The sequence below is a fragment of the Coloeus monedula genome, assembly GCF_965178545.1.
Source record: "Coloeus monedula genome assembly, chromosome: 13".
NCBI classification, from domain to species: Eukaryota; Metazoa; Chordata; class Aves; order Passeriformes; family Corvidae; genus Coloeus; species Coloeus monedula.
Genome location: NC_138793.1, coordinates 6,586,184 through 6,606,195, shown reverse-complemented (window position 1 = coordinate 6,606,195; position 20,012 = coordinate 6,586,184). Strand labels below are relative to the sequence as shown.

At 43.9% G+C, this 20,012-nt stretch overlaps 1 protein-coding gene across 1 annotated transcript; it reads left to right on the top strand.

Annotated features, from left to right (window-relative positions):
* The first annotated feature begins 11,688 nt into the window (after positions 1-11,688).
* On the top strand, positions 11,689-14,989 carry POP4 (POP4 homolog, ribonuclease P/MRP subunit). Its single transcript, XM_082290322.1, has 7 exons — positions 11,689-11,722; positions 11,998-12,050; positions 12,479-12,705; positions 13,333-13,410; positions 13,616-13,677; positions 14,014-14,115; positions 14,540-14,989. Exons 1-7 carry the CDS (start codon positions 11,716-11,718, stop codon positions 14,674-14,676), a joined length of 666 nt encoding a protein of 221 aa, XP_082146448.1. The 5' UTR covers positions 11,689-11,715; the 3' UTR covers positions 14,677-14,989.
* Positions 14,990-20,012: the final 5,023 nt, after the last annotated feature.

The following is a 20,012-nucleotide window of genomic DNA, read 5'->3' as shown; positions in this document are numbered from 1 at the left end:
TCGTGCTTTTATGTATAAAAATGAACCGTAATAAAACTATACAGAGCCAGAGTTTCAAACCCCCCCACCAGCCTGGCTGGGAAGAAAATTTCACAACACTAGAGCAGTTGAAATGGAAGTTCTCTCAGCACAGATGTAATCAATAGGTGAGGATTCCACCCCAGGTGGGGTTGGATCTTATCACTGGGACATTAACACTATGATGGCTTGATCGCTATCTTCTGATATCTACATCTCAGCCGATAACGAATTGGACATTCCGGGAACTAAGAATAACTGTTCCAGGAACCAGAGATGGACCATTCATCATCCAAGATGGACAATTCATCACACCCAGGAAAGGCTTTGTGCAGTCCAACTTCAGGACAAGAAAACATCATGGATGTGCTAAACTGCGAGAAGAATAGAATTAATTCCGACTCTGCCCAAGAGCTGTATAAGAAGGAACCAGCCGAAGCAACATTTGTGAACTTGGGAGGTCTGATGTGATAGAGGTCAGATCTATACGTGTTCACCCAGCTCCGACCCCGGGCTCGGGGCTGCTTTTCTCGATTGTGGCTTTCTGTGTCACCGATCTTTCGGCCGCGGAATAAAATTATTTCTTTATTAAATTTAATTTGGCTGAATTTACTTCAGTGCTAATTGCAATCCTGGTTAGAATGAACCTCCATTTATGGTTAAGTCACTGATGATGACTTTGCACCCAAGCTAGCCAAGAACCACACAGCCAGACTCCTTATGACATCTTTTAATAATTAATAACCCTGGCATTTCAGTCTCTAGAGAAGCAAGCAGGGTTTGACAAGACAGGAAGACCAAAACTGAGTATCTACCAGTGCTTTGATCCTGGGGGGAATCTGTTGGTGTGGCCAGCTTGCAGTTCCCCAGCACTAGGGAGAGACAGAAGGTGGGCTTTGCCCTCAGGGCCAGGGGCTCCAGCCCCAGCAAAGAGCAGTCAGCAACCACACCAGGCTCCTGTCAGAATGGGAGCTGTACCATGACTTAATAACAAGACTGAATAAAAGGAACTAAATCCAGTTTGCCACAGTGTCAAATGTGAGTAGTTGAACTTTTTGCAATGATTTTTTAAGAACATAAACTCCCTTTATGAACCTGAGTTTATTATTTTATGACCAGAGAGGTCTTACACTACTTACGCTAGACTAAAGCATTTCACTAAAGAAAACCATCTCAAAAGGAGGGAGCTTTGCTGGGTTCAGAAAGTGTTTGTCAACCTGCTTGTAAATGTGCACGGAAAAGTCAACCCAGTTTAAGCTCATTACCCCGGGTAATTCAAACCTTGCCACAGCAGGATTTTTGGAGCAGAGAAGCACCGGAGAAAGCCCTGCTCACGTTCAGGGCCATGAAAATGCCATGTGTTCACCCAGCACGTTTCCCTTCATTCAGTGCTCATCTATTGATGCTGGCATTTACAGGACTTGGGAAAAACATCCGTCCAGTTTGTTGTTTACAGCCGGGAGTGCAACTGCAAAATGGTGAGGGGGGGAGGCGGTGTGAGGAGCCCTGGGGACCATTTCCCCGGGGAAACAATCTCACCTGTTCTGGGGCTCAGGGCCAGGAGACACACGTGCTGCATATGGCCTGCACGGGGAATGTGCTCAGGCAAGTTCTGCGGTCACGCTGAAGCCATTTATTTTTATTTTAGCAACACTTAGCATTCTCAAAACAGCCGGATGGAGCTCAAGGACACAGGTAAATAAGCAGAAGCAGCATGATTTGACACAGCTCAAAGTTTCACTCTGCTCTAAAACAAGCTTTTCTTGGTGCAGAAAAAGGGTGAGTGTTTTTTCTTCACGTGCTGAACCAAGAAACAAAATAAGGTGTTTTCCCAACTAAATGAACTGATAACGGGCTTTGTCATGCATCCCTAGCTAATTGGGGCGTGATGAAGTGCATAATTCCAAAGCTATCTAGCCTGAGGGCTTAAAGGAAAGCTTAACTCTGCCTGCAAAGCAGAGTGGCGATAGCTGGTGTGACAACTGCCTATCAGGAGGATGCAGGCTTTCAAACCAGCCTGACACAGGGGCACTATCTGATTGCAGCTCGAATTCTGCCCACAGTCCTGCTGCTGGGTTCAGCAGTTACTCGATGGCCAATAAGGCATTAAAGAGTCACAATGTACAGCTTATTTCAGGAGGAAATATTTTAACAGACCAGGTGTCTATCATGCATGCATTAAGAAAACCAGGACACAGCATACCAAATTAAGTTCAGCTACAGTAAAATAATTGTAACAGAGCAATGCTGACCCCCAACTACGGACCAGTGAGACCTGGCTTTTGCTGCACAGGTGAGATTAGGTTTTTCTGGTTTGTTTTCCTTCCTGTTTCCTTGCATATATAAAGCACACATATATAGTATATATTCACATAAATATAGCATATATTTACTATTCAGATGTTTGAGATAAAACCCCAATATTTTAGAGAAGTGTCCTTCAAGCTCAGCAGCACAAACTATGGTCTCACAGAAATACAAACTGCAAGAGAAAAATAGCCCCTACTGTGCAACCCTTTCACTTTGTTAGATTGCAATATATTTTCTTATTTTTCATGCGCCGGGTTTGTGTGACCCTGCCAGTATGTAAAAATGGTTGTTGACAGTTTCTTTGTTTTGGTTTTATTACAATGTAATTTATGGGATGCTGAAAGTCTGCAAGTACTTGTACTTGACTGACATTTCTCTGAGAGTCAAAAGATTGCTCTGTATACTTGACTGAGATTAAAATGAGTAGACTGTGTATAGCTGTATCCTCCTTTGAAAGTGCAGGATTGGAAGGCTTCCATTAAATTGTTATTTTCAGTTATTATTAGCTCCTAAATCAGTTAATATAATTCCTTTCCCATAATGAATGCACAGTACTGTAAGCCTAAATGCCATATTTTCTATTGATCTATTTCCACAACCTGTTTAGTGAAATAATTAAAATGATTTACAAGACTGACCCAATATCTTAGTGGTTTAGTAAATCACGCTGCCATGTGGGAGGCTCAGCTGGTTTTAAAGCACAGCTCGTGGCAGGAGCAGGACCTGAGAGAGGAGCTGTTGTGCCGCACCTGGAGATGTGCCGGGCTCTGGAAACGCCTCCTCCGGCACTCAGGGAGAACAAGGGCTCCAGCTGCTTTGCTCAGCCATCACCCCTGGCCAAAGATGGGGAATTTCTTGGTGCCACCTAGAGAGATCAGAATCTGAGCTGCAGGGAATGTATCTACACTGGCAAGTGGATCATCCCCCTTTTCTACCCCCAGAACTGACTCTGTATATCTGTGTGGGCACCAAAAATGTCTCAGCTGTGGAGTATGATATTTTTACATGCAACACAGTGAGGGAAATTACTATTTCTACCTTCTTTTTTTTTGTTTGTTTTTGTTTTTGTTTTAATTCATAAGAGGACAGCACACAACACACATCTGTGTTTAAATGCCAGGCTTATGGCTCAGTATGATTCAGGAGTGTCAAGACAAAGACGCACTTAGGCATTCCCCAGTTCCTTAAAATCCCTAGAAGTCACTCCTCAAGTGATAGGGAGAGTTTCATTAAGATGATCTCCTTGGCACAGGAGCACCTCCTGTAATGATATGAGCTCTCCTGATGCCTCCATGTCTCCCACAGTTCACACAGGCAAACACACAGGGCTGACGCTGGTAGGACCAACAGGATATTGCTGTGTTTGTTCCCAGCTCACCTCCCAGTGTTAAGGAAACACCGAGAGCCCTTGGAGCAGGGGCAGAAGGACATTACAGCAGAGCCTGGGAGGAGACACAGCAGCCAGGCTGTGTAGCAAGAGGGGCAAGAGCCAACTAAAAGTACCATTATCAAAAATGGGTAACAACTCTCTTTCTCATGAAGAGTGTGGATTTTGACAGCTTCAGTGTGGAACAAAAAGGATCGAGGTGACTTCTGGGGATCAGGGCAATGGCTGTAAAGCAAGGAGTGTGCAGCCAGGGTCAGCCCTCCTGGGGTCCCTCAGTGTCCTGCCCTGGCCAGCCGTGCTGGGAGAACATCCCTTACACGTGTGTGGACAGAAAGGACACAGACCTCCATCCTGCAAAGACAGAGCCCGTAACTCTGAAATCAGTCAGCTTTGAGACACCACTTATAATGCATCTACTTGCAATCCCTGAGCAAGCCTCGACCTTGCTTTCAGCATCTAGCACATTTTTTTCGTTCTATTATTTTGCATAATTACAAAAAGAAAAGAAAAAGCATCCTATAAAAAAAACTTTTAAATTTGAAGACAGTTGCTGGATGCACTTTGCAGCAGATGTTCTTATCTTCCTTCCCTGACTCTGACCCACAACCAATTCTATTTTGCTTTAAATGGACCTGTAATTTCACAATATGTATTCAGCTGGAAATACTTTTTTTGTTAAATAAACTTTACCCTTGTGCTGACTGCTCCAGGCTCTGAAAAGAAACACTTCTACCTTGTGACTGTTCCAAAATGTAGGCCTGAAATTTAAAAAAATAGAAGTGTTGGTAAATGGGCTGTAATCATACTGAAGGGCAAGTGAATACTCCTCCTCTAAGGCAGAAGAAAATAAAGGGAAATCTGCTTTGCTTCTGCTGCCTCAATGCTGATAATATTACAGATCAGAGGGCTTTTTTTAGAAAGAAGCCTGCTGTGCTGCAGTGTGTGTTTCAGTGTTGAAATACCTGTAGTCAAGCCCTTAAAGCCACACTTGGACATGTAAATCAGAGCCTTGTTTCGTGTCCCCAGCAGCACCTGGTGTTGCCAGCAGTGGAGGGCCCTGGCAGACACCACCACAAGCACCGGCAGCTCCGGACTCACCACGGGCCAGTGTGCACTGGGAGCAGCATGTCTGTCCTCAGCTGTGCACCTGAGAGCTGCAGGGATGTTACATGAGAGCTCAGTGCCTGTGACAAACAGCACTGAAGTGATGTGAGGTTCAAAAATGACCTCAGAGAGGGACAGTAACATGCAAACACCCACGTCCTGAGTGCACAGCTGGGTCACTGCCTTCTGCCCCAGGAGAACATCTCCCCCACTTCAGTATCTGCCTGGCCTCAGATTAGTTTTCTTCCAGAACAGGACAACCACAAACCAGAAGGAGCTGGGCAGCTCTGGGGCCAGTGTGTGCCACATGGCTAAAGCTGACAGGGTCCTGAGCAGTGACTTGCTCGCTGCCCCGAGCCTGCATGGCATGCACAGCTCTGTTGGTGACTACCAGCTCTGCTGAAGATTACCCGCTCTGGTGATTGCCAGCTCTCTCATTATTATCAGTGTGCTTTTACATACAAGTCTGTCCTTTCCTGCAGCTCCTCTGTACACCTGCCAAAGCATCCATCCTTGAGCTTGCTGTAGTCCCAAATAACCGGTGTTCTTCCTGTAGCAGGATCCACCCCTGCAGCACTCCTCATTTCACACTCATGTAACTCTCAGAAATCCTTTAAACCACAGCAACACAGAGTGACTTGAGCTACCTTCTAACTAGGGCTCTGTACTTACTGAGCTGTGGCAAAGCCAAGGAGCCCCTGGCAGCTGTCTGCAAGTGTGCTTTGGGTCAGGTATAAGCCTGTGATTAGTTAATTCTGTTTAGAGAATGTACTTAAATTAAACATTTTCTCTCTCCCATTTTCACACACTGTTCTTTTTTTAACAAGTATAAGGTGCTTAATAATCTCTACCACCTGAAATAATCACAGGCAGGATGAAAGGTCTCCCCCTCCCACCCTTGCCATTTCATCCCACTGCAAAATGTATAAATTAATCCCATGCTAAAATTAACATATATTGCTGAGGCAAATGAATTGGCATCTCCATGTATATCTATTAGCTTCCAGCATTTCCTGAGAGGGCTTTCATTTAATTACCAGCCTGACAGCCTAACTCACTCCCGAACTGCAGCCACATTTATTACTTTTATCTCCTTGGACACCTGCCTCCGTGGTTTATCAGATTTCTACTGAAGAGAAGGACAGAATATTTTCTATTGCACCAGGTTATTGTTTCTTTAAAAGGCACTTACTAGAGCCCTGACCTCACACAGAGGGTTGTTTTGGTTAGCTTTGGATGGGCTTTTTTCTTTTTCAATTATCAAAGGACTGCTGCAGCGTTAACCCTCTCACTGGCCCACCACACTCCAGCAGCTCTGAAGAAATGGGACTACAGACAGGGAGCTGAAAGCCTCATCACCAGCTCTGTGCAAGCAGCTGACCACTGCTCATAAGGACCCTGCCTGCAGTGGGAGTCCAAGCCCTCAGATGCTGTGACTGCTTTTCACACTCCCATGGATGAAAACTTCAAGTGGAAAAGCTGAGAGAGTCCTGAGCACAGCTCAGTGCCCTCCACTGCAGTCCAGTGAGGGGGATTTAGCTGAATTGCTCTTGATGGTTTGGGTCACACTTTATACAGTCACGGATGTCTCTATAATTGGTTGATAAAACACCAATGTAGATACAAGGAACATTATAAAAGTAATGCTGCCTCCATGCATTACCAACATGGTCCCAGGCAGCATTATGGGTTATCAGTACCCTGTGTGAGTATGCACCACTCCATAACAGCTGGGAATCGCAGCTCTCCTTTCAGATTGCTTCAGGCAGCAGCTCAGGACCCTGCTGGTTCAGGTGCTGACTGTGGCAACAGGGCTCGCTCAGCCCAGTTACAACAGACAAATAGTTCCCAGTTGTTTTTCTCTGGGTCACACTACCTGAGACACACAGGTCCCCTGGGCAGCACTCTCGTGAGCTGGCGTGTTGTGACAGACACATTCAAACCAGTGTCTGGGACCTGAAGCTGTGTGGTGCAGAGGAGCCCTTCCCGTGTGTACTCAGCAACTGCATCCTTTGGAGGTGCACGAGCAGATTTGCTTTGTTGAAAGGAATGGCTCACTCCTGACAGCCCCAGCACGCTGCCTTCATTCTGGCAGGAACAGGGCTTTGCTGAGAGTGATGCTTTTGAGAAGGATGCCTCATTAGAGAGGAAAAATGAGAAATTCTTATCTGTTCAATTAATGAACCTTCTCACTTTCCTGGGATTTCACAGCAGTTGTAACTCCAGGCACGGTGGCTGTTTGGCAGGAAGCACCTGCTGGCTGGGAGCTGTGCAGGACGTGGCTGTGCTGCAGGCACTGACCAGTGTGGCTGGAGCCTCCTGCTCCCAAATGGGTCAGGGTGTCAGAGGCAGTGCCCATGGTCCCAGCCAGAGCCCCCATGAGCTGCAGGGTACCCTCCCCCGCCTCTGACCCGAGCACCTGCTGGGAAACACAGCAAAAGATGCTTCAGTGAAACACAAATTACTTTAACATACACCTTTTATTTTCAATACATCTGTATTATATTCAAAATTTAATGAGTTATGTCAATTTTATGTAGTTTAACCAACACCAAATGAAATAAATTAAACTAGTCAGCTATAACTCCAATGACTATTATTACTTTCTAATTTATTATTCTTAATCCTCGTTTTTGCATCATACATCCCTATAACACATGAGCCAATGTTAATTAAGTTTTAAAATAGAATATTCAACAAGATCTAAATGAGACTCAAAGCATAACAAAAGTAATGACTGTGAGACAGACTGTCATGGAATAATACATGAATGCTGAATGGTGGTATTAATTAGTAAATACAAGCTGTTCAGGAGCAGAAGTGGTGCCTGTCATGGTGATGTGTGTTTGGATCATACGTGATCCAGCATGCAGGGAAACCAAATGTCAGCTGCCAAAGCCTCAGCTTTTCTGACTGCTCATTAATGTTTTGGGGAGCAAGTGTTGCTATTTTAGGGGTGCTCTGTGAGGTAAGGCTGGGTAGTTGTAGTTTTAGTAGCTATCTCCAGGTATTCTAGGGTTGCCCATATTTTAAATATTTTAAAACTGATATAGCTTCTTATTTTGACATAAGAATATATTGGTGTTTAAAAAGTGGCCTCCTTAGCTTGTGGTGGAATTGAATTCCTTCAAAAGCCTCTTTTCCCTGATACTGTGATGCAGAAAAGGTTGGTGTATGGGGGAACTGGAGTCCTGTATGCTAAACCAAGCTGCAAACAGGCCCATTTCTTCCAAAAGAGGACACAATTTGTAAAATTTTTTTAATTTATCTTTAACCCTGAAACAGTGAGCTGGAGTCCAACATCACTGTACAGACAGTCTCGGGCTGCCCTCTAGTGTGAGCAGCTGTGGGGACAGGGCACAGCCTGACAAAAACCTGCCATGTTTCAGGTTTTTTTAAACCCAGCTATTAAATCATTGGGATTTTCTGACAACATTTTTGAATTATTATTTGCTTCTGATTTCTGTGCCACTGAGATTTGGACCATGCTTCCGAGCGCTTTCTTGTTTCTGTCAGGCACAGACAAGCCAGTCTTTTGTCTGTGCCCAGCAGTGGCAGCTGCAATTCGATATGAGAAGGAGCCAGGACTGCAAGGAAATAATGAACTTTCAGCTGGGAAGGACAGTTTATCAGCTTGGGGCGGGGCAGAACACGATGACAAGCCATGAGTTAAGGGCAAGCTGATAAAGCAGAAAAATTAATGGAAAAATATATGGAAAGAAAACATTTGAGGGATACAGGGTACTTCAAAAGATGCTGCTCTTCAGTCAGCCACAGCAATCTAGAATCAGTCAACCAAGTCCCTAATGCAAGAGTTTGGGCTTACACACACAAATATTGCAAACCTTCCTTTGGCAAACCTACACTGACACGAGGTGAAAATTCAGGCTATTCATGTCAATCGCTCCATGTACCCACCGGGATGGACAGCAGATTTAACTCTGCCCACCCACCACCATCCCCCAGACATGACCTGTTCCAGGTTGGATTTTTCCAGGGAACCCTGAGTACTGACTCCCTGGAAAGGTCCTGGCTGCACAGCCAGTCCTGGGAGGGAACAGGTGTGTTGGGTATGGTCAGCCAAGGGGCCCTAAAACTGCTGGCATGGAGCTCCCTCCAGGCCCAAAGGAGATGTCAGGAGAAGGATGCCACAGCCAGGTGCAGGCAGCAGCTGGTGGGATGATGGCAGGGCTGACACAGACTGAACGGACGCTGCTTCAGCACAGCCATGGGAAGGGGCTGGGAATTGTATTATCTGGATAGAGGAAATCAGATCAGAGGGCTTTAAATGGAAATTATTTTCACCAGTACAGATGTCCCTAAGGACCAACTTCAGCTGCTAATACAATTTGGCCAAGAGGAATAAACTATATTGATCTTGAGAGCTCAAATGCTTGCTGAGACAGTCCTTCTAGAGAATTACAGTATTTATTTCCTGCATCACTGACAGTCAGCAAAAGTATAACGGTGATTACAGCCCAGTGACTTTTTGCACACACCAGTTAACTTCACATTCATCTCTCGCTTCAGTTCATAATTACTCTTTTTTAAAAATTCACTGATCTGCTATTCTTGTGTCACACAAATATCTTTAATTATACTGTCTTTGGTCACTTCACATCTCAAGTTTTAGCTTTCTGTGACTGTCACTATAAAGCTCATTCTGTAATTACTCCACAGCCACCCAGCTCTCCCAAGACACTACTGCCCCCAGCCTGGCCTGTACACAGGTTCTTGCCCATCTCCACAGCTCAGCAGCCCCAACAGGTACAGCAATATCCTCCCCTACCCTACACAGGTAGATTGTGTCCATGGAAGAAGTTTGCATGGGTGTGTGTGTGTGGGGGGGGGTGTTAGTATTTTTGGAGAGCAATAAATAAAGCCACATAGATTTAATTGGATAAGAAATGCCAATGCTGGCACCTATAACATGGTATTAATAATCTATGTCAGGGAATTTTATCCCTACAAACCTATTCCAAGGTGATTTACTCAAAGTAAAAAGCTTCAAAACTCTAAGACACTAAGACAGGGTGCTGCACATCCCAAAACACGCGTTACAGTTATTTTTTTAGCATATTTCCACATCACTTTATATTTACCCATCTTTCCTCGTTTCTCTGAGCCTTCTTTTTCTTATCTACAAACTGCCTTTGCCTATTCTGTGGTTTCTCAGTTTCTTCACCTATTCTTTTTCATGTTTATTTGATGTGACACAGAGCCTTCGTGCTGGGACACACACTAACACGCTGATCTCTCTCCCTCAGACATTGTATCTGAAGATAAATTGTGGAATGAAGATGTAGAGCTGTTGGAACCGACTGGTTTCCCCAGGCACCAGTTTAGCCTGGATCATTGGATTTACAACACCAGCACCGCCAACACTGATTTGACTATTAATCCCTGAAGAGCCCTAAGAATTGCAGCATAAATCCAGTGAAGGAGCACTCATACGGCCCTAAAGACCCATAGCTCTTATCCTGGTACTCCATTCATGAAAATTGATCTTCTCGTAGTAGCAATGACAACTCAAGGAGTCCATGCTTTGTAAAACCAAGAGATCCACTTGCTGTGGTAATGTACTTAACTGCCAGGAGGTCTGTGATACAAACCAGCTGCTGTTCATGCTTAGTACTCTGCAGAGACTGGCCCTTTCTCCTTTACACGTCCAGAGAGATCTACTATTTCATATTAGGGATCACTTTAGTACCTTTGTGCCCCACAACAGCACTCAACAAAATCATCAAGTTTCCTATACCCTGCCTCAGTAACTCCCTCCCCAAATATCCTTTTCCAAGCAGTGCTTAATTATCTGCTAAGCCAATATTGACATGTGACAAGAATATAAATCTCTTCTGTATTTGGAGAACAATCATGCCTGAGCAGAGGCTGCAGGAGTTGGGACTGGGCTGGCAAGGAAAAAGAACTGGACACTGGTTTCAAGATACTTCTGTGTTGTAAGTGAGCAGGACTCTGTCCTATCCCGGGAGGAAAGAGGCCCTGATGTGCCAGAGCATGTAAAGCTTGCAGTGATTGGCATCTTCCTATGCCTTGACCTTGATTGCTAGAAACATGAGGGCTGGTTTTAACCAAAGATCTCATGTTGCTGGGTGTGCAGTTCCAGAACAGGTCTGTTACCTGCTGAGAACAGAGCCAGGCACTGCCTGCAGCAGCAGCCAGGGCTATGGCTGGAGAGGCCTTGTAGGACTGCACGGGACTAGGAAAAACTTCTCTCTCCTACCAAGGGAAGTGGGATAACAGGAACTTTGGTAAGGGCAGAGAGGACCTGCTCCTGCCGTGGCCCCCAGAGCTTGGGCGGTTGCTGGCTCCAGTACCACATTTGTAAATCCTGGAAGAAATTTCCAGAACAAAGGAGGCAACAAAACAGGGAGATGAGGAGACTGCAGGATGGAAACGTGGAAATGTCTATCCTAGCATCTGTGGTAGGAGTGACTGCAGGATGAGAGAGAAGTGAGGATTGACGTGGCCAGGCTGCCCATCACGAGTGTCCAGGCTCCGCTGTTACTATGGGAAGGACACTAACACGTCAATATTCCAACAACAGACTCGTGTACTCCGTGTGTCCATGACCATGCTCAGGTGGTGGATGACTACAGAAAATGGCCTGTGTTACAGAAGGTATGATTGACAGGGCTTTTTAAAAAGAAGTTCCCCCATGATAGTAAATGAAATATCTGCTGCTCAGTGTCTCCCAATTTAGAGGATTTATTAGTACAAGAGCAGTAAATACCAGCCAGATAAACAGAACAGCCTCCCTCACGGGAGCCCGCCCCGTTCCGCGGGCGGCGGCGCCGCCTTGTGGCCAGCACGGGGAGCGCCCCTGTGCGCAGGCGCGCCCGCCCGTCATCGCCCCGCGCGGGCTGCGCCGCGGCGCCATGGAGGGTGAGGGGAGAGGGGACAGGGAGGGTGAGGGGAGAGGGGACAGGGAGGGCCGGGGGGAGAGCGGAGACGGGTGGAGGCTGAGGGATGGAGGGAGAGCGTGGTGGATGAGGGATGGTTGAGGGGTGAGGGATGGATAAAGGGTGAGGGATGCAAGGTGGGCGGTGGAAGGTGAGGGATGGGGCGGGCGCCGGTGGGCAGTGCGGGGCGAGGGGTGGAGGGTGAGGGATGGGGGTGAGCGCCCGCCCCCGCTGACCCTGCGCCGCCGTGCCTTGCAGGGCAGCTGTACCGCCGGCTGCCGCCCGAGGAGACCGGGGAGCTGCGCCTACAGGTACCGACCTGCCCCGGCCCGCGGGGCCCGGAACTCCACGCCGGGGGTTACCTGGCGATTCCCACTCCTGCGCGGTCCTTTAAACCCTGTTAAGCACCGAAGCGCCGGGGGTGGGTTGAGTCCCCGGTTTCCCATGTAAATCCCGCTCGGAAGTCGGCGTTTCAAACGAAATGCAAAAAAAAAACTTTTCCTCCAAAATGCGAGTCCGACTCCGGGCCGGGGCCGGGGCCGGAGCCGGGGCCGGGCTGTGCCCGCGCTCGGCACTGCAGGCGGGGCTTCGGAGTGGGAACATCTCCCTCCACTGGCACTGACGGGAAGATCTCCCATTCCCACGGAGATTTTGCCGACTTGATAAAACCACTAGTCAGCAGCAAGTTTTAATTTACTTAAAATGTACTATTTTAAAGTGTCCTTTCATATGTCTTTAGCCCCAGGGCTCAGAAAAAGCCAAGACATTTGTACATGCCTTCCTGAAGCGTAGTATGCCCAAAATGAAAGATGAAGCTATCCAGGATATGTTAACTCGGAAAGCTGTAGTTCTTGAGCATTATCCCAAAAAAAAGACCACGCAAAAGAAGAAGAAGAAGACAAAAGGTTTTACTGCCAAGCAGAGGAGAGAGCTGCGTCTGTTTGAAATTGAACCTGAGCAGCAAAGGTAAGACCTTGAATGTCTTCTTTGTAATGAAGTGGAAGTACATCAGAAGTGTATAAAAGCAGCAGCACATGCATGTGGATAGGAATCCTTCAGTATGTAAAGTCACACTACTTGTGGCATTTCACCATGAGAAAAAGAGTTCTCTTGTCTGTATAGGTGCAAGATTCATTTCTGTGCATTTCATTTTGTGTATCTGAATATGACAACAAATCAAACCCAAACACAATTCCCTCTGATTTCAGTTTTCAAAGTTGGACTGTCTGTGACCACAGAGTAAAAGTTCTGCATAAGGTCCCTTGAGTTGATCATGTTGAATGAAGCCCCAGCTTTGCTAACAAAGTAAGCAAGGAGATAAAAGAGTAGAAAAAAAGTAGAAATCTCTTCAGTCTTAGCCTGATTCTCCAAAACACATGACTGTTTTGGGTTGGTAGAGAAGAGCATACTTTGTGCTTGTTTTATAAAGTAAACCAGCTATTTGGAGTGGGTCACCTTGCAGGGTAACTTAAGGTTATGTAACTTACAAATGTCAGTCTTAATTCTGTGGAAATACAGACTACTTCAATAATCAACCAATGGATGTTTTATAACTAAGTTTTGTATGATACTTTTGATCTCTTTTTACTGCAGATACGCCATCTTCCTCCCACTCCATGAGCTGTGGAAACAGTACATCAGAGACCTGTGCCATGGACTCAAACCCGATGCGTACGTTGACATATTTTAAATTTAGTCTGGGTTTTATACAGTAGATGCTTCCAGTTTTACTGAGTTACTGCTTGAAACTCTACAGTTGATAAGTACTATTTCTGTAAGCTTTGACCATGATTACAACAGTCATGGTCACATTTTGTAAACCTGACAGTTCATAGGATTTTTTTCCCTCTTTTTTGATCCCATTCTCTTCTTCAAGGCAACCCCATATGATTCAGGGCAAGCTGCTAAAAGCTGATCTCCATGGAGCCATTGTTACAGGTATTCTGTTTGTTTGCTTGTATAACATCATCTGCAGTTAAGTAATGCTTAACTTCACTTAAGTAGTTCAGGTGCTTATTTTTAAATTCTTTTCAGTATTATTAACTCTAGAATCACATAGTTGAGATCATATTTCTCTCCTTAAAATGCTAATTGCTTTACAACTACTCTTGAAAGTCATGTTGTTTGCAAAGGTTAACTGCACATTTTACCAGTGATTACTGTAACTTCATTATTTAAGAATACTGCAGACTAATTTTTAAAATCATGAGGCAACAGGAGAAGGGCAAATAAACTCCATCTGAAATTTTCTAATACATACTTCTGTTCTTGCAGTTACAAAATCAAAATGCCCCTCTTATGTTGGGATAACAGGAATCATTCTACAGGAATTTAAACACGTCTTCAAAATTATCACTAAAGAGGACAAGTTAAAAGGTATAAGAATTTTTTTTCAGTTCTTTTCACGACTTGAATCATAAAAAAAATCCTTGAGCACACTCTTCATTTTGCACCTCTTGAGTACATTGGTTTATATCAGTGGTTTTGGCTCTTTGCGTAGAGTGGCAGAAGTCACCACCCAGCTGCCCAATATCTTACCAAAAACAGATCTCATTAGAAATGAGCAATTTTAAAAAAGTGCAGCAGTTAACTGTATGCTCCTGTAAGAGGTCTTTTGGTAATTCCAGTTAAATTTGGAGGCTTGGGTTATTTTTCTTCTCTTGATAAAGTATAAAAACCTTGAAATGCGTCAAGGCTCAAATCTCCAGGTGAATAACATCCCCTGGTATGTCAGTGTATTTTCATAACAGGGATTTATGTTAGCCCACTTTGGTCAGTTTGTGTCTTTTTGCATTTTCAGTTGTTCCCAAACTTAACAACGTATTTAGCTTGGAGCTTGATGGATTCATTTCCTACATCTATGGAAGCAAGTTCCTGCTCAGAGCAAGTGAGCGATCTGCAAAAAAATTCAAGTTGAAAGGAACTATTGACCTATAATTTCATGGAAAGTCAGAAGCATTCACAGAAATGTCTGCTGTTTTCCTGCAATTCAAAGACCAGGTTTTCTGGCAGATAGAAAAAGCAACAGCCATGTGAAATATTTATAAAGCATTTCTTCTTAATGAAGAATGAGCAGTATCTGCTGTCTTCAAGCAATCTCAGACTGTTGAAATTGGTTGTATGTTTTGTTATTGGTATATAATATCCTGGCTTTTATTAAAGTTATATGATTAGTATTAATTATCTGACTTCTGTTTCAGTGTATAATTGTGAATTTGTACAGTGAAAATTAGATTTTGTAACTCTGTAATAAATGTTACTGTTGTATAAATTGGTCTTTAGCTGCCTGTTATATGTTGGCAGTGAGACTGCAGGTGCTGACAGCTGCTTTTTATAATCATTGTGCCTGGGCCAACATCAGCATCTCTGCCTGCTGCAGGCACATGCAAGTAAATTGTTTCAGCTGACAGGTTTTACCTTGAGTGTCTCCTTCCCTGGGGCTGATGCTCTTACAGAGAGACCAGGTGTGTGTGATGTAACCGTGTCAAACGTGCCCTGCAAGGTGTCTGCCCCCAGTGCTTACCAACACCCTGCTACTTTGAGGTTAACTGAGATATGTCTGTATCAATAAATATACACTGTCATGGCAGAGTGCAGGGAACACATCAGAGGGAAGCACTTGAAGCTAGAAATTCACAGATGTAAGTGACCCTGTTCAGTCTTGTATTTCAGTTACCCATGGAATTGCCTTGTGAATGTTTAACCTCTGTCCACAGAGCTATTGTGCTTCAGGTATCCTCAGCCCCTTCACATTTTTTACTGTACACTTCATTTTTGATTGCCCAGGTTACAATCTCTCATTGACTAGGTAGGTTTGACATGTTTGGGCAGTGGAAGTGACCCCTGTATTTAGATTGCTTAACATTTTTCTGTTATAAAAGTGCTTCTGTGGTGGTTTTGTTACAAACATAATTTTCAGAAGCTTTTAATCAATTTCAATATCAAATGAAAGACTTGTACCTGGGAAAAGTTCTTCCCTGTTACCTTTCAAGCATTTGTAGCCAACCAGGGTCATTTCTTTAAATAGAACACAGCTGTTCCTCACATAATCACACCCCAAAGCTGAGTAACTGGGGTTGGGAGGGCAGTCAGAGCTCGTCACCACCTCCACCCCCAGTCCTACAAAAACACTTAACTGGCCTCCAAAGCTCCCACTTGGTGCAGAAATAAAAATCTTTGTTGCAATTACATTATAACCTTGAGATGGGGAAAACAGTGTTTTTTGCTATTTATATGAGGAAATAGTCATTTCACACCAATGAGAATTTTTATCTGTGAAGTAAGAACAATATGTGTTCAAGTTGTAGACATAAGTTATTATTCTACCTTGCACCCATAACTCCTTTCAACATTCTCTAAAATCTCTTGGTTTTCTGTGAGAGGTCAGAAGGAAAAACAAACAAAGCTGTAGTAAGCATAAATCATAGCAGAAACTTTCGGGACAATGACCTAGTTTCAATTTTGCTCATAGCCTTCAGTGTAACATCTAATTAAGACATCTGTTAAATGCCTATAATATTAAATTAATAGGGGGAAGCTAATGGAACTTTATTGGCATAGTCCAGTTAATTAACATTAAGGGCCTTTAATGGAGGGCTTAAAGAGGCATTAATGGGGATGCCATACAAATCGGAATTAGGCACAATCATGTCTCATTGTGCTGTGAAGGACATAACACGTTCTACCATATGGACACATAGATGAGCACGATACAGCTTCCCATAGCTACTGGTGCTTCCATTTTTTAAACTATTTCAGCAACCACAAAAACAAATGCTGCCTTGGCAGTGCCTTGGTAAAAGCAATGCTTTCATTATTTACAGTGAAGAGTGCCCAGGAGATGTCAAAGGGCTCCCCAAAGTAATCCCAGGCTAGTGGCACAGAGAGACAGGTGACAAATAAACAGTAACAAGAGCTGAACAGCCCAGGCATTCAGTATCCTTTACTGCAGCTGGTAAATCACCTGAGAGGCGTTTTTGCAATGCCTCCAGGTGTTCCAAACAGCCCCATAACTCACTGCAGCTGAATCACCCTGCAGAGCTGGGATCACTGCCCACCCCCCAGCAAATCAACAGCCCCCATCCACCTGGGATGGGCTCTGTGCAGGGCTCTCTGGTCACTTTTCCTAGAACACATTAAACTCCCCAGGGCCTTGTCAAGGACCTGCCTTAGAAACTGGGAAATGTGAAAATGATGGCTCACCTGTCCTCCCCTGCCCATTCATGGCCATTCCCCGTCTCTTCATTGGCTGAGACAGTAACTACTTAATGGATTTAATATTGGAAAATTGGAGAACTAATCACAGCTGTCTCTAATATGCTTTGTCCTTCATATGTTCCAACTCTGGATTGCACTCAGCAGAGACACGTTTTCTGTGATGATTTTTACACCTGAACTCTCACTAACCAGGGAATAATGAACAGCAGTGAGCAATGTCTCACTACCTTACACACACTTCTGCTTTCCTATTACTGTGTATGCATATTCATAACTAATATGAACTAAAACAATTGTAAGCAATTTAGTTACTGAATTTTGAACACTTAAGCAAGAATAGAAAAACAAAAATCCCACGATTTCTCTTTCAAACCTCAGAATAATTCACTGTAGGAAATGTTTGAAATTAAAGCCAAGTCACATCCAAGAAAACACATGGGCTATTCTCTTTGAGGGGGATTTCCTGTAATAAATGGGTTAGACAGCAATATAGCAGAAACCCTCACAAACTGTCTGTGGCTGACAAACTCATATTAAATCACTGAAATAACAGCAGCATGTAGCTGATGCTAACTCTATATATTCAGTTCATTCCGTGTTTTAGAGAAGTGTAAGAGAGAGCATAAAATTCTGATCCAGACCATGCTTTCAGGAAACAGCAGCAGTATTTTCTCAAAACTAGGGTGGTCCTGATTTTGTCTGAACGGGGCAATCCCTCAGCCCCTTACTAGAACAGCTCCATGTGCCCATTCCCCATAACAAATGCTCACCATTCCTGCTGTTATACAACCCAAAACCTGATCAAGCCTGTCACACCAGAACATTCACCAGCCCATGGTCCCACATACCAAGCCCAATTATACAGCAACAGCTGATTCCGTGGAATTTCACACAGGTTTGACCTACCTTTGTCTCCTGCTCCCCGTCCTTAATTCTGTCATTCCTATGGTGACTCCAGTTCTAAGTCACTATCCCTAAAGTGTGATGAAAATGTATTATTTTGGTAAGGCAGAAATTTCCCTCAGTGTACTGGTTTAAATTAAATCAATAAGCAAATGTGAAAAATAGAGGATCTATAAAACAGAGGATCTGCTGCTGAGAGGAGCAGTTACATCTGGCAAACACAAACCTCCTGGGCTGCAGAACAAGCAGTACCTGATGCTCTACCTGCAGATGGGTTTTGATACCTACCTCTGCAAGCTCTGCCTGTTGGATAGAGATTATGGAAAACTACAGAGAACCCAGCAACGCTTAATACTGAATTAAGAGCTCTCCCTGTTATGAGAGCTCTCAGCTGCTTTCTACTATTAGTCAGATAAGACACAGTACCTTATAAGCATGAAGAAAAGAAAAAAAATGAGTACACAATTAGCTAAAATAATATAACTGATAGGAAAAGGCACAGCCTAAACTTTACAGTCTATCTCTCCCTGCTCCCCAGCCTGTTTTAGGCTATTCCTTTTTTTCATTCTGCTAGGAACTACTCCCATATTGCCAAACCACACTGATTTAAAACATGTTATTTTCATATACTTTCAGCCACTGACAAATCTTGTAATAACCATTCCCTTCTACAGGCATCCGAACAGCATGTCAAGGATCTGCATCCAGGCCTGTTAATAGAAACCTCTTCCTGCTGTATCAGTTATTTCTTTCAAGTCTCACAATAAGCTCCTACTCTCATGGCATATGTACATACTCTTGACTGAGGAACTAATCTTAAAAGGTACAAAAATATATAATAATATAGTTAGAACATTAATTATAATATTCAAATCAAAGAACTTCAGCTTCACCTCAAAAATTTTAAATCAATAACCAAAATTGAATATAAATGCTTAAGGGCTTATATGATTGTTAAGGGCAAAAGACTTCAAAACCAAAGCCTCAAGCATGACTGAACTCTCTTTTCCATGGGTCAGGGCTTTTCAGCTGGGCCTCATGGCTCCAGGGCCCCAGGTTTATAACAGAATGTGCCGGGAAATGTGCTTGGTGTGTGTGTGTGTGTCCAGCTACCATCACTGGCCTCTGACTACAAGCTCCTTGGACATTCCCTAGTGTACACACAGTACAGCCCCAAAAGAGACTCCACTTTATAGCACCATTATTCTGGGAGGGAGGGAAGAATAGGATTATGCACTTCTTGTAAATGTTAAAATAATTCCATAAATCTGAATAAAATTAATTTTTTTTCTTGGTGAAATTGTCTGCAACACTCTGCCATGCATATTCTTCCTCTACAGGATTATTTCAAAATTATGGACTCAGAAATGTTCAGCTGGATAGTTCTTGGGTGGCTGAGATGCTCACTGAAGAATTTAAATGATGTAATAGCTATTGAACACCCCATTATATGGCTGCCTAATTAATGTGAATGATAGTTATGTCTTACTCACAGAAGATTATTTTACACGGAGGAAAATCTACTCACTGCCACAGTAGCCATTTCGATAGTTTTTATAGGAGCAGTTGCATTATGGCTTCATTGAGTAAAAGGTAAGTAGCCGTCCTAAATAATGAAGATTGAAGGTTTAATAGTCCCAATAAAGAATCCTGCAGGTTTTTATTTCAAAAATTAGAGTTTGATTGCAAGCGTATGATAATGAGAGGGAAAAGATCACTGGCATGTGGAGTCCTTTTGGCTCCTTGGGAACTTCCATTTCTTCTGTGCAGAAATACAGAGGAATAAGGACAGCAAAACAGAAAATAAGCTGTTCTTTGCTTTTGCTACCAGCACGTCCAAGCTCCAAGCCTCTCCCTGTGGCAACATTTCAGTGGCTAAGGATGTGCTGGTTTCTGCCTGTTACACTCGGAAGGCTGACATGACTGGGACAGCTGCACGCGGCTGATCACGTACACACAAATAACCTCAAATAATGTGAAGAGCCCAGCTTAGACCCATTTGAATGATGATATGCAGACATAAGCCAGACTTGTAAACTTGTCTCAGAATTGCAGCCTATTACAGCAACTCTTTTTTGCGAGGCAATAGTCAAGGGACTCGGCATTTCTGTTACGAGACCCTATTTCCAAGGTTATATATCAGAGATTATAAC

Excerpts from the sequence above, each read along its gene's own strand:
- POP4 (XM_082290322.1), top strand. Across the intron at positions 12,051-12,478 it reads CCGGGGAGCTGCGCCTACAG|CCCCAGGGCTCAGAAAAAGC; the intron begins GTACCGACCTGC and ends ATATGTCTTTAG. Across the intron at positions 12,706-13,332 it reads ATTGAACCTGAGCAGCAAAG|ATACGCCATCTTCCTCCCAC; the intron begins GTAAGACCTTGA and ends TTTTTACTGCAG.